Raw genomic sequence first — 13,457 nt, 5'->3', positions numbered from 1 at the left:
AGTGGTATCATCCTCGAGATATCGGAACCCGCTAGTTTCCTTTCCAAATCTACCGTGCATCCGCCACCCTCCGTTATCGAAAAAACGTAAACCCCAAGCCACCCAACCTTCCCTCCATCATGCTGTCGAGAACGCCGTCTAAAAACACGAGTTGTTCGTCTTACCCATCCGATCAAACACTGATGGTCCGGAACACGCTGAACTCCTCCCCCGTGGCCACCAGCGAGCCGGGTATCTGGGGATGCCAGTGGACCTCCTTCGCCATCTGCTGGTAGTGCACAAACAGGAGCTGGGGCGGCACATCAGTGACGCCGGCCGTGTCCTTGCTCTCCTCGTCGTCCAGCTCCACGGCCAGGTCCCACAGCGTGACCGTGTTGTCGCCGGCCGCCACGGCCACGATGCTGTCGTCGGACGGGTGCCACTCGACGCTCGTGATCTGCTCCTTGTGGTAGTTGAAGCTGGCGATGGGCGTCGGCCTCTCAGGCGTCGACGTCGCGCTCGGCTTCCACTGCCGCAGGTCCCAGACCGCCCACTGCCCGTCGTCGGCGCCCGACGCGAGCAGGTGCGTCGTCTTCCGCGACCACGATATCACGTTGACGTCCGTGTCGCTGACCTGCATCGTCAGCGCCGGCTTCCGGCTCTTGCTACGCACGTCCCACACCCGGACCGTGCCGTCGCTCGACGCCGACGCGAAGACGGATGCCTCGGACGGGCTCCATTGGATGTCCTCGACGCTGCTCGTGTGGCCTTGGAAGGGCCGCGTGTCCGTCACCCAGCTCCCGCCGTCGGTCCGCATGGTCGCGTATATCAGGCCGTCGTTGTCTCCCGTGAGCAGCTTCCCTGCCGGGTGTAGAGGCGACCAGTCCACGGCGTAGCCTTCCGACTTGTGGGCGCGGATGGTCGACACGGGCTTATTCTGCTGGGGGGTGATGACCGTTCCCGGGGTATCGAAAGATGCAATATGGGGGGTGATGTCGTGGATGTAGACGTTTGTAGACTCGGTCATGGTCGCAGTGAGGGTGGTCGGGGGTTTGGAAGGGTCTTGTGACGGCGTATGATGTGCCCGGACCCGGTTTGTCGTGGAATTGAGCGGTATTGACTTTGATTCGAGAACCGGGTCGGCATCCTCGTCGTCGTCATCCTCGTCATCGCTTGAATCTTCCCCGTGTTCGCGCTCCATGCGGCTCAAGCCGCTGAACTTCATAATCATGAGCTTGTTCTCATCTGCTTTGCCGCTTTCCGCCTGTGTCCCCGCCACCATGTACATGGTCGCGGGGTAGACCTTGCGGCCGTCGCCGAGGTTGTCTCTGATGATATCGAATGAGAGACAGGGCCACGGTGTGCTCAGATTGTGAAGCATTTCGTACGTAGTCGGGTCTGGCGCCAGAGTCTGCCCCGGCTCGAGCTTCGTACGGCCGACGATGAACGTCCCCGGGCCGCTATCGACATCCATTGCGCCGTCTACCACGCAGCATGCACTGTTAGAGAAGGCACATCCACTGCCAGCCGGCGTGACAGGAGGGAATAGTCTTATTCTTCTTACCTGCTGCCTCTTCAGCCTCGCGCTCTGCATCTGGCCTCCCGTCCACGCCAGCCTCGAAAATCTCATCTTCGCTCTCGAACTCGTCCTCGAACTCGTCCTCGAATTCCCCAATGTCCGCTTGGGTCTTGTCGTCGACATCCATGGCCTCGGGCCGGTCACCGCCCTTGAGCGGGCCGGCGACATCCTCGACGTCTGCTACGCGCTTCGACATTTCAGCTTCTTCTGGAAAGGAACTGCTTGCCCGACTGTCGGCTGTGAGATGTGTAGACAATTGGGCTGAAGGCCGTGATTCTGTGATCCCAAATTTTCAACTTTTTTCTCGTGGGGCAGGTACCCCGCAATTTGTGGCTTGTTATCGAGTAATGTGGCTTAGCCGATAGATGCATCGATAGATGCTTATGCACATTGGTACACAGTAAATGCCTATTCAGCGCATCGATAAAGGCTTAAATTGTTTGAGCCGAATCATCTGGGACCTTGATCAAGCCAATGCAACCGCGAGCAAATGGACAAATGAGCGAGCGTGACTTCACGTTTCCGATCAGACGCTTTACCTGACTAGTACAACGTATGCCTCTCGGCGATCGCTGGGCCGATCCTGGCACGCTGTCACGTCCACGTACATCCTCTAACGGAGCCACTACTCCGTCTCCCACGGCTGGGCATGGCAATTTATCCGCAATCTGAACGTGGCTTCTCTTCTGAGGGCGGACGTGGGTTCAGACTCTCTGCCACGATGCGAACGATAATGAACACACATGCGCGCTTGAAGGTATTCCCGCGAATTCCAACAGCCGAGACGGCCTGTGGGATTCTCTCGAAACATGGGCCGCATCCAATTGCAGGCCGTCCCGCGATTGACAATGGCCCGGCAACGGAACGTTCTCCTGGCGGTCTGCCTCATCAGCCTGGCGACGCTGTGGGGCTGCCGCCTGCCACGCATATGTCTCTTTGACCAGTGCAACGCCGACATCACGCGCGGGCCGCTAGCGCACCGGGCCCTCGACCTCTCGGACCCGGACGCGCCCTTTGTCGGCTGGCCGCTGGCGCGAGTTTGCGCCGAGACGACCACGTGGACGCCGGGGCTCGTATTTATCTGCGACAACAACTCGGGCGGCATTGGCAACATCCGCAACTTCATCCTCACGTGTCTGCGGTACGCCATCGAGGCCGGTGCCACAGGCCTGGTCATGCCCCAGATCCGGACGCGGTCGGTCGACAACCTGGCCGATCTGATGATGGCTTACAAGGAGTTTGATTACTTCTTTGACGGGCATCATTTCCGGACCGGCCTCGCAACCCACTGCCCACAGATGACCATCTTCAACCAAACCTGGGACATACCCAATCTCAGACAACGTTTTCAGCCAGAGATGATCACCCCGAGAGACTTTGGTCTCAGGGGCGGCTGCGACCAGAGAGACCTTAATCGCCATGCCGACCTCTTCGGCTCTGGCTTCCATGCATGGCTCCGGGAGACTGCCGCGGAGCGTAAATGGCCCGCCACCAGCCAGGCTCACCCCCGAGTCATCCGTCTCAACTGGGGGGTTCAGTGGGATTGGCCAGTCTACAACGACGGGCCCGAGTTTGTAGCCACGTATGGAGGCCTCCTGAGATTCCGCGAGGACATTCTCGAGCTCGGAAAGGCAGTCAGCGATGCGATGCGTCGGTTCGCTGCCGAGACTACCAAGGAAGGTGGCGGCGCTGGGTTCGCCGGGTTCCACCTAAGAACCGAGAAGGACGCGCTCAAGGGGTGGCCCAATTTCGACGACCAGACTACGGCATATCTCCGCGAAGCATCCCATCGCGGTTTCGGGGCGGGATATCTTGCGACCGGGGACGAGACGGAGGCGGCCAAGTTCGTGGGGGAAGCAAAATTCCGACACCAAATGCGGGTCGCCACCAAGAACGACCTTCTCCAGACGCATCCCGATGACATGCAGGCTCTACAAGCTCTCAGCTGGGACCAGCAGGCCATAGTTGACTACCTGGTTCTCCTCTGGAGCGACTACTTCGTGGGCGTGAGTCCCAGCTCGTTCAGCATGACCGTCGCTCTCAAGCGGCACCTGCAGATGGACGGCCTGTATACGCGGCCGTGGAAGATTGGGCGGGAGGGCGATGGGAGGAGTTGGTTGGTTGGCAAGTTCGACCATTATTGGGATGACTGGCTGTTTATGTACGAGTCATTATGGCCGTGAGGAGGAGAAGCTGCGTCGTTTGGGCGTCGACTCTTTTGGACACAGGCATCTTTGCCGCGTAGTTCGGGCCCCGAGGAAGCGTGCTCGGTGATGGGGGCATATGGATTTGTTTCAATTCATCAGAAAAGTTGCGAGACTTCAGCACCACGGAGAGGTGTTGTTGGCCTGAAGGCTTGACCGCAACTATGCCCTTGAGTGAGCCTCGAGAAAGTCCACCTTCGGTCCGGGTTAAGTGGGTATTCTACCGGTGCTTGTCCTCGGTCTTCTCAAGGGTCTGGTAACCCGCGGCACCGGGAGTTGGCTGTATATAGGGGACTTGACAGACGACGAGCGGCATTGCTCGGTAATACTACTGTTTGCAGAGATAAATAAAGCAATGATCGTGCTCAATTGACCTCGAGGAGAGGGCCAATTGTTGTCTTGCTCCCCTGCCAAGATCATCAGCTGCAATCAGCTGGCAATCCCTGCCTCTTTTATCTACCATCTCAAATTTTGACCTCTTATCCTTATCTGCCACTTGCTTCATCCTTGCTCACTTTCCGCAGCGTCTCGAATGATCCTGACGGCGCTGACATTTCGTGCCGCGATGGTGACTCCTTAATTACCATCCCAATTCTCTCCAGAATCTCTCTTTGCTCAATCTCGTCAACCCGTTGGGGGGCTCCACACACCCACAACCGCCAGCCAAGCCATGGCGCAGTCGGCAAAGACAATCCCGCTCGCCCGCTACCTCTTCAAGCGGCTGGCGCAGCAGGGCGTGCACGCGGTGCACGGGGTGCCGGGCGACCTCACACTCCGGGCGCTGGACCACGTGCCGTCAGCGGGGCTCCGGTGGGTCGGCGCCTGCGACGCGCTGGGGGCCGGGTACGCGGCGGACGGGTACGCGCGGGCGCGCGGCCTCGGCGCGCTGATGACGAGCTACGGCGGCGGCGAGTTGTCTGCCGTCGCCGCCGTGGCGGGCAGCTTCGCCGAGGACGTCCCCGTGGTGCACGTCGTGGGGACGCCGGCGAGGCGCGTGCTGAAGAACATGAGGTGGTACATGCACATGCATGGCTCCCTGGGCGACCACCGCCTGGGCGTGTTCCGCGAGATGGCCGAGAAGGTCACCGTCGCGCAGGTGCGGCTGGACGACGAGAAGACGGCCCCCGAGCTCGTCGACAAGGCCATCCGCGAGTGCCTGACCTGGAGCAGGCCCGCCTACATCGAGCTGCCCAGCGACATGGTGAACGCGTCTGTTGACCCGGACAGGCTGCGCAAGTCCATCGGCTCTACCATCGTCCCCGCCGGCCCCCACGGCGTTCCCCGCTGGCAGGCCGCCAAGGGGTTACTCCAGAGGCTGTACAGCTCGAAGCAGCCGCTGATCCTGGTGGACCGGGGCCAGGGTGTGTCCTCGCTGAGAGAGGATATCAACGAGTTCGTGCGCCAGACCGGCATCCCCACCCTCTGCATGCCGTCCGGGGCCGGCATGATCGACAACTCGCTGTCCAACTACTACGGCATCCACTCGGGGCCGGCCGGCCAGATCGACACCATGCCGTACGTCGACTCGGCAGACTTCATCATCGCCTTCGGGCCCTTATTCTCCGACGCCCAGACCCTAGGCTGGTCCACCCTCCCCGACTCGGCCAAGCTGGCCACGATCGGCAGGAACTCGATCGGGGCACAGCAGATGGACGGCAAGGACGTCATACGGCAGCTTCTCAAGCAGCTCGACCCCACGCAGATTCCGTCCCGGAACGCCCACCTGCTAGGCAACTTCCGCGACGTCCCGCCGCCGGCGGTGCAGCCCGGCGACCCGATCAGCCAGACGGGGCTGTACCTGCGTCTGGGGCGGTTCCTGCAGCGCGACGACGTGGTGGTCCTCGGGGGCGGCACGGCATGCGTCGGGGGCCGCGACCTCGTGCTCCCGCGGGGGGCGCGGGTGATGGCGTCGGGCATGTGGTTCGGGGCCGGGCAGGCGCTGCCGGCGGCGCTGGGGGCGGCGCTGGGGCAGACGGCGGGGCGCACGATGCTCGTCGTCGGCGACGGCGACTTCCAGGCCGCGGCCCCGGCGCTGAGCACCATCATCCGCGAGCGCCTGGCCGTGACCGTCTTCGTCGTCAACAACGGGGGCTACGGCGCCTCGAGGCTGACTCACCGCCAGGAGGCGCCGTACAACGACGTCGCCCCCTGGAAGTACCTCGAGGCCGCGCGCTTCTTCGGCGCTCCGGATGACTACCCCGTCGAGACTTACCGGCTCGAGACTTGGCGTGATATGGACGGGCTGATGGGCAGCGAGAGCTTCCACGACGGGAAGGGGCTCAAGTTGGTCGAGATCGTGGTGGATAAATACGCTGCCCCTCCCAATTTCCAGACCGTGTTCTCTCAGATGAGACGGAATCTATAATCTCGCCGGTAACATGGCGCGTTTCCCACGCTTTCCACGGGACGTTTAGTCGTCACGTGGAAATGCAGTGGTTGTGTATCATAGGTGGTAACAGTGTATGAGAAGCATTGGCATTCCTATTGAACTCCGTCTGCTTTGGCTTGTCGTCTTGTTCTTGGCAAAGGAGCACATCTCACGGCACAATGGGCAGGAAGTTCGGGGCACATGGGTACACCATACGCCGTACACCAGGGCTTAGGAAGCTTGCCAAGCCTTCTCAAGCCAGTCGGTTGCTTCCCTTCGCCTCTATGTGTCCCTTCCCGTCTCCATGTTCCCCTTACCCTCCAACACGGGACCCGGATCTGCTGCGCGGTTCTGTCGGATGGGCCCGTGCAAGTCCATGGCTGAACCCAGTGTTGTGCTCGGAGGAAAAAGTCGGTTGAGAGGGACTGCCAATGAGACATCGGGGTTGAAACCCCCACAACAACAAATTAAATCCTCGGAATAGAGCCGAGTGGTGAAGGACGGTAGGAAGGTTTCCCAGAGGCTGGTCCAACGCGGCCTCGGGGATTGCCGAAAAGAGGGGAAGTGGACCATTATCCGGCTTGGGGACATGCAAGCAAGCACCTCTTCCGAACTCCGACGATATGACTGGCCTAGCTGGACGTTATATATATATTTACCTGCCCCTCATTCGCAGCATACGCACCAATCAGTAGCCATGACAACCGTCCAGGTACGAGAGAAGGAGCAAGTTAATTAGAGAAATCCTTCCCGACTCTGAACAGACGACAATGCTTCAAAGCGTTCTCCCGCTGTAAACATAATATAGATCTCGTTTATTCTGACGGGGGTTTCCAACTACGGTAGCGTTCCTTAGATCCGGGTCATATTAAATAAGACAGTATCAAACGTAGCTCGCATTTGTAGGTGGAACACCATGTTGCCGACCATGTTGCCGATCAACGGGCGGGCACTCCCTGAGAAGTCACGAACAGGGGAGTATAAGTATTAGAGCAGGCAACTAGAGGCCATTTGTTAGCCTTCCTCGCCTCGACTATGCTATTCTCAACACTCCATATTGTTGAATACGTAGACACCTTGGATTCCCCCCCCCCCCCCCCCGGACAAGATTGCCCATAGACGTAATGTACATTTCTAAGCTTCTCCTGACGGCGGTGACCGTGGCTAAGTTGGTCTTTGGCGGCCGAATTGCGGAATGGCAGGATTCGGAGCTCAAAATTAGTGAGAGAGATCGAGATCCGGCCCCTGGTCCTGGTCCCCGTCCCCGTCACCGTCGCCGCTAACACGTAGTCAACAACCAAGTGCCTCTCGGCGACAGCATCACCGAGATCACCTGCTGGCGTGCCCTGGTGTGGGACATGCTGGCTGAGGCTAACTACGCCGACCAGGTCGAGTACGTCGGGTCGCAGAACAGCAACCCGCAGAACTGCAAGCCTAATACGGCGAACTGGGACCAGCACCCCGAGGGCCACTCGGGCTGGCTGGCCATTGACATCGCCAACAAGTACCGCGAGGGTTGGCTGCAGAGGACGCCCGCCGACATCATCATGTTCATGCTGGGCACCAACGACGTCTTCCAGGGCCACTCGACCGACGACATCATAGCCGCCTACACCAAGATGGTCATAATCATGCGCGCCTCGAACCCCAAGACGAAAATCATCGTGAGGGTCCCTCTCCCTCCCTTGAGTCCCTCAAACCACGCGTTTGTTGAACTGACCGCAGTAATTGCTTACACCCCTTCTCCTCCCCCAAACCACAGGTCAACCTAGTGATCCCCCTCGGCGTCGGCTCCACCGCTGCCATCGCCACCCTCAACGGGCGGATCCCCACCTGGGCCGAGGGGCAGCGTGGAAGATGCGACAACCTCCTGGATCTGCAGGACCGAGTCCCGGATAACGTCGTATCCAATGTTGAACTCATAGAACTCGTCTACTTCAACGTCAGCCAATCTAGGTCAGTACCTTCTGCAGTTGGAGTAGGGTTGACTCGCTTGGAACAGGCATGTATCGCCGCCTCCCTTTGAATCAAGCCTCCCTCGTCTTGTCCAGCATTGCTGAATATCTGCATCACGCTGCCTCGGTTCCTTCGAATATTGTCGTACATTCTCGACCTCTCAGAAACCTGCTCTGGCGTTGCCCCGACAAAGCAGATCCCGATCGACGCCCCATCCTCTACCGCTTGAGCTCCGCCTTGCCCTTGATCTGGTCTCGGAACATTCTGCTGTCTCAGTGGCTGTGATACGTGGTGGGTCCTTAGGGAAGCAACCAGGAATCACTGACGAGGAAGCATCGGATGTGCGGCATCGCCGACTAGAGCTATTTTGCCCTTGCGCCAACTCTCGATGGGAGCCCGGTACAGGAGTGGCCACTGCTTGACCTCGGTTGCCTTGCTGGGATCTGGTCAGCTAGCTCCTCTGCAGTGACCCTTCGGGGCGTATCTCCTGACTCCATGACTGTAAGGATTCTGGGATGGAAATCCGAGAATCTTTCCAGAAACCTCGACTTGTCCACCGACACATGCCAGTCTGTGATGGATCAGAGTCTAGACCACGATCGGTTGACCGAAAACGACGCACCTTCTTTCTTGCTCAACAACGGTTGGTCGTCATGGAACATGCCACGAAGTTGTGGACCTCGTTACTATAAGCGTTCAAGGTATTGCTCTTACGACCAACCGCTCCTTGGGGGAGCGATGAATAAGTGGAGAGGCTCACTTCCGACGGGGGTAACTGACGATTCTCTTCCCCTCGCCGATGAAAATCTGGATCCTCCCGTCGCCGTCCGCGTTCCAGAACCTGGTCGCCGGGTCCGCCTCCAGGTCTTCCGCCGGGATCAGGAAGCGGTAGCAAAAGTTACACAAGTTCTGCGGAAGTTGGCGGGTTTATCCTGCCCAGGACAGTCTCGACCGCTATACTGTGGGCGCCGTCGGCGGCGATCACAACATCACCAGTCACCGTAGTTCCGTCTCGGAGGACGATAGATGGTCCCCGCGGATATGTTCCGCTCTCAGTCCAGTCCCCTTCTCATCATCACAACAATAATCCAAGGAAAACCAACGCACGACTCACAAAACCAACCACCTCAGACTCAGCATGCACAACCACAGGAAACCCTCCTCCCTCCTCCCCAACCACCAACCTACGAAGTTCCGCATGCACAAACCACAGGGAAGGGAGCCATCAAGAACCTGAGTGAACAGATCACAAGATTCAAGTCGTGTCATTAATAGTCTTTTCTATCTAATCTATCTAAACCATCGTGTCGCCAGAGGCATAAGTTTGCGTATATAAATACAGTACAAGTGGCTCCTAGCCAGGCAGCACGAGGCGACCATCGACCAACCAAGGTCCAATCATGCCCCCGGCTCCAAAAACCCAGCGCGATACGTCTCGTCTCGCGCCTGCTTCAAGAAAGGCAGTAGCTCCGTGCCCCCCGTCCCCGTCAGCCCCGCGGCCGCCTTCGCGTTCGCGCTCCTCTCTCCCGGCGCCACGTTGGCGAGATTGACGACGACCTCGCTACCGCCACCGCCATCCGCAGCCCGCCGCTGTTTCTCCTGCTGCTGCCGCGAGGGTATGACGATGTACCTCGCCACGATCTGCAGATGCCTCCCGCGGAACTCGCCCAGCGCCCCCGTCGCCTCCTGGAAAGCGGCACGGAGGGCCATCTGCTCCGCCGTCGCCGTCTCCGTCGCCGGCAGCCGCGAAACGAGATCCCGGATACCTCTGCCGCCGCCACCGTCGTCCGTCCGTCCCGCCCCCGCCGCCGCGGTGGCGTGCTCGAGGAACCGCCGGTGCGGGCCGGGCATGTACGCGCGGACCTCCTCGTGGAAGCTTGGTGGTTCGGACGATGCTTTGCCAGGTGGTGGTGGTTTTGTTGGTGCCGGTGCGTCGGGCCCACCTCGGGAGGTGTGCTCGACGCCGAGCACGATGTCGAAGAACTGGATCAGCGAGCTCTGGCCGTTGCTGCCGCCGCGGAGCTGGAGCCAGCGCCCGCGGCCGTCCACGTCGTCGGGGTAGAAGACGCCTCTTGGGAGCCCCGCCGAGGCCATATTTTTGCTCCCGGCGAGGAATGGCCGGATCTGGTGGTAGAAGATGGTGGGGTCGCACTTCTCGTCCATGCGGTCGAGCAGGAGGCCAAGCTTGCGTATGCAGCAGGACATCTCTCGCAGAGCGTGCGTGATGGTGGCGTAATCTCTTGTTCTGACGGACTCGAGCGCCCGCATCATGATTGGGATTATGTATGCGCCTTGGGCTTCCATCGCGACGGATACCATGTAAAACCACGACTCATCTTCAGTGCCAGTAAACGTGTGGAGGGCGTGTATCGAGTCGAGATCGGTGAAGTCGGTGGTCCGACTGGTAAAGTTCCAAAGGTTTAGGCCCGCATAGGTCGCAACTGGGGGGAGCTCAAGTCGGGATGAAACTTGGAGAAGGGGAATCGATATTGACGGAGGTAGGACCTGTTTGGACTGTCAACCTGACTTCCCACCTCGAGGACGTCATGGGATATTTCTTACCTCTGCGGCACGGTCACCTCCCCATATATACGCATGAGTGAGGAAGCTCAGGATAACATAGGCTCTCCTCCACTCCGCCTTGGTTGCTAACCGATCAAGAGACAACACCGGCAGTTGATCGACTTGAAAACGCAACGTACGCTGCTTCAGGGATCCCGGTACGGTCCGTATCAGAGTCTCCCACGGTTCATAGTATGAATCTGTGAGTGACCTTAACGGGGCTTGACTGGGAAGGAAGCCATTTGATGTTACTGAGAACTTGTCCAAAGTGAACTCTTCCAGAAGGACGGGAGAAACCTTCTCGATTAGGGGTGTTATTGCACGAGGTGACATTGTAAACGAAAAGTGAAGCCCAAATAATTAGTGAACGATGGGGATGAGGATGGGCAAAAACAAAGGGGCCGACCTTGGGTGAAATACTTCCGAGCTGAATCGTCTCTCTTTCCCACACATGACCCCAGTGACGAATCCTGCTTATTTGGGTAGGAAACGACTAGGATTCCTTTTTGAACTCGGCAGTGAACCCAGCAACAAGATCCACAAGCCTCCTGGAAAGTTGGCTGGTAGGTTGACGTTGGTTGTCGGTTACTTGCGGAAGACGGAAAGCGGAAGACGGATGGCGGAACATGGATGGCGGGTGCGGATGGCGGAACCTCGGGACTTCGGAACTTCGGAACTTACATGGAACCTACCATCTACGTCAGGTCAAGGCTCCCATCGGCTTTCACAAAGCCAACTTCCATCTGCCGATTGGGGAGTACAAAGTGGTGGTCCGTCTCGTATCAGCAAGAGGGATTGCATTGCTCCAAACTCAAAATATCAGGTCATTTCTCCATCAGTGTCGTGTAACCACCATGGACTTCGCATCACAAGTCAAGCGTCTCCGTGCGGGTCTAGCGCCTGAGTTCCCTGCCCACGCGGATGGTCTTGAGTATGCCCAGACGCTGGATGCGCAAGACGAACTTGGACATCTCCGAGATGAGTTCATCCTACCAACCAAGGGTTCTCTGAAAAAGACGGCATTGGATGGGGTCCTTCCAGGTACGTCTGTCAGCACAGCATGGAAGGCGAGTCGCCCCTAACAAAGGCACTGAATAGGGGCTGATGTACACCCGACACTTTTGAACGGCACCCATACCAGCAACGGCCATAGGGATGGCCAAGAAAATGGCGCAGATGCAAATTCCCAGCCAAACAACAACAGCAACACCAGCAGCGACGACGACTCCTCGCCAGCAATCTATTTCGTCGGCAACTCTCTGGGCGCGCAGCCAAAGGCCGTCCGTAAGTACCTTGACGCGCACCTGGAGACGTGGGCCTCTCTGGGGGTGAACGGCCACTTTTCCGACCTCGAGGGCTCACCGCTGGTGGCCTGGCAGCACATGGCCGACGACTGCGCCAAGAAGTCGGCCGACATGGTGGGCGCGTCGCCGGGCGAGATCGTCATCATGAACACGCTGACGGCGAACCTGCACCTGATGCTGGCGAGTTTCTACAAGCCGACCGCCAAGAGGCACAAGATCATCATGGAGTGGAAGCCCTTCCCCAGCGACTACGTGAGTCTGATCCTTCCCCCATTACTTTCCCCGAAGGCTCATCAGAAAGACAGTACGCCGTTGAGTCCCAGATCCGATGGCACGGCCTAGACCCAGCCACGTCCCTGATAACAATCCAGCCGGACGCCGACTTCCGCATCGCGACGGACAAGATCCTCTCCGCCATCGACGAGCACGCCGACTCGGCCGCGCTGCTCCTCCTCCCCGGGGTGCAGTACTACAGCGGCCAGCTCTTCGACATGGTGCGCATCACGCGGCGCGCGCACGACCGCGGCCTCGTCGCGGGCTGGGACCTGGCCCACGCCGCCGGCAACGTCGAGCTGGCGCTGCACGACTGGGACGTCGACTTTGCCGTCTGGTGCACCTACAAGTACATCAATGCCGGCCCGGGCTCCATCGCGGGGGCCTTTGTGCACGACCGCCACGGCAAGGTCGACTACCCTGCGAACGGCGGCGGGGCCCCGTCCTTCCGCCCGCGCCTGTCGGGCTGGTACGGCGGCGACGTCTCGGTGCGTTTCGACATGGATAACGTGTTCAGGCCCGCGCCCGGCGCGAGCGGGTTCCAGCTGTCGAACCCGTCCGCCGCCGACCTCGCCTCGCTGTCGGCCGCGCTGTCCGTGTTCGGCCGCACCAGCATGGCGGCGCTGCGGTCCAAGTCGCTGGTGCTCACCGCCTACGCGGAGTACCTGCTCAAGGGGATCCTGGCCGGGGTCGGCGGCGGCGGCGGCAGGGGCGGGGGCGGCGAGAAGGGGCCGCCTTTCCGGATCCTCACGCCCGAGAATCCCCTGGAGCGTGGGGCGCAGCTCAGTGTGCTCCTGCGGCCCGGGCTGCTGGAGCGGGTCGGGGCGGCTCTCAAGAGCGGCGGCGTCGTCTGTGATCAGCGGAAGCCAGACGTGATACGGGTTGCGCCGGTGCCCATGTATTGCACCTTCAGTGATGTGTGGATGTTTATGAAGATATTTCGGGAGTCCTTGCAGGTAGACTAACTAGAGAGTAACTAATATTAAGATGCAAACTTCTTTTTGAACGTGACTGTCCTGCTGTTCGAGTACTGGGTTATCGGGGAAATGGGGGCTCACACGGTGTGTTGCACATGCTTGTCTGAGGATATGAATTTAGTATTCGCTACCAGTCGCTGGATTGTGAGGGAGTTCGCCTAGAGTGGTTTCGGAGAATAAATGTTTGCTACCCAGTTCATGAAACAGTGTTTGTTTGCACCCAGGTAAACGACCTAACAGGTTCAAGCACAGCCG

At 59.3% G+C, this 13,457-nt stretch overlaps 6 protein-coding genes across 6 annotated transcripts; 4 read left to right on the top strand and 2 right to left on the bottom strand.

Moving 5' to 3' along the window:
• Positions 1-172: 172 nt before the first annotated feature.
• Positions 173-1,754, bottom strand: QBC33DRAFT_561861 (WD40-repeat-containing domain protein; the record flags this gene model as incomplete). The annotated part of the gene is made up of 2 exons (XM_060430166.1): positions 173-1,461; positions 1,544-1,754. 2 exons carry the CDS (start codon positions 1,752-1,754, stop codon positions 173-175), a joined length of 1,500 nt encoding a protein of 499 aa, XP_060280681.1.
• A 114-nt stretch (positions 1,755-1,868) lies between these two features.
• Positions 1,869-4,105, top strand: QBC33DRAFT_547364 (uncharacterized protein). The gene has a single exon (XM_060428725.1). The coding sequence runs from the start codon at positions 2,368-2,370 to the stop codon at positions 3,739-3,741; it is 1,374 nt and encodes a 457-aa protein (XP_060280680.1). The 5' UTR covers positions 1,869-2,367; the 3' UTR covers positions 3,742-4,105.
• Positions 4,106-4,214: 109 nt separating this feature from the next.
• Positions 4,215-6,185, top strand: QBC33DRAFT_595253 (pyruvate decarboxylase). Its single transcript, XM_060431812.1, has one exon. It carries the CDS (start codon positions 4,433-4,435, stop codon positions 6,125-6,127), a length of 1,695 nt encoding a protein of 564 aa, XP_060280679.1. The 5' UTR covers positions 4,215-4,432; the 3' UTR covers positions 6,128-6,185.
• A 1,069-nt stretch (positions 6,186-7,254) lies between these two features.
• QBC33DRAFT_434335 (SGNH hydrolase-type esterase domain-containing protein) lies at positions 7,255-7,976 on the top strand (the record flags this gene model as incomplete). The annotated part of the gene is made up of 3 exons (XM_060424167.1): positions 7,255-7,351; positions 7,433-7,794; positions 7,893-7,976. Coding segments are annotated over 3 exons (543 nt in total), but the record flags the coding sequence as incomplete, so codon positions are not given.
• Positions 7,977-9,350: 1,374 nt separating this feature from the next.
• QBC33DRAFT_497599 (indoleamine-dioxygenase) lies at positions 9,351-11,205 on the bottom strand. Its single transcript, XM_060425593.1, has 2 exons — positions 10,649-11,205; positions 9,351-10,591 (listed from the first exon to the last, which is right to left on the bottom strand). The coding sequence occupies exons 1-2, from the start codon at positions 10,979-10,981 to the stop codon at positions 9,485-9,487; spliced, it is 1,440 nt and encodes a 479-aa protein (XP_060280677.1). The 5' UTR covers positions 10,982-11,205; the 3' UTR covers positions 9,351-9,484.
• Positions 11,206-11,384: 179 nt separating this feature from the next.
• On the top strand, positions 11,385-13,418 carry QBC33DRAFT_497594 (pyridoxal phosphate-dependent transferase). Its single transcript, XM_060425592.1, has 3 exons — positions 11,385-11,689; positions 11,747-12,204; positions 12,258-13,418. The coding sequence occupies exons 1-3, from the start codon at positions 11,503-11,505 to the stop codon at positions 13,188-13,190; spliced, it is 1,578 nt and encodes a 525-aa protein (XP_060280676.1). The 5' UTR covers positions 11,385-11,502; the 3' UTR covers positions 13,191-13,418.
• Positions 13,419-13,457: the final 39 nt, after the last annotated feature.

Source organism: Phialemonium atrogriseum (assembly GCF_030411735.1).
Source record: "Phialemonium atrogriseum strain 8032-3 unplaced genomic scaffold QBC33scaffold_24, whole genome shotgun sequence".
Classification (NCBI taxonomy): Eukaryota; Fungi; Ascomycota; class Sordariomycetes; order Cephalothecales; family Cephalothecaceae; genus Phialemonium; species Phialemonium atrogriseum.
Note: the sequence above shows the minus strand (reverse complement) of the source record. Positions and strands in the feature narration are given on the sequence as shown.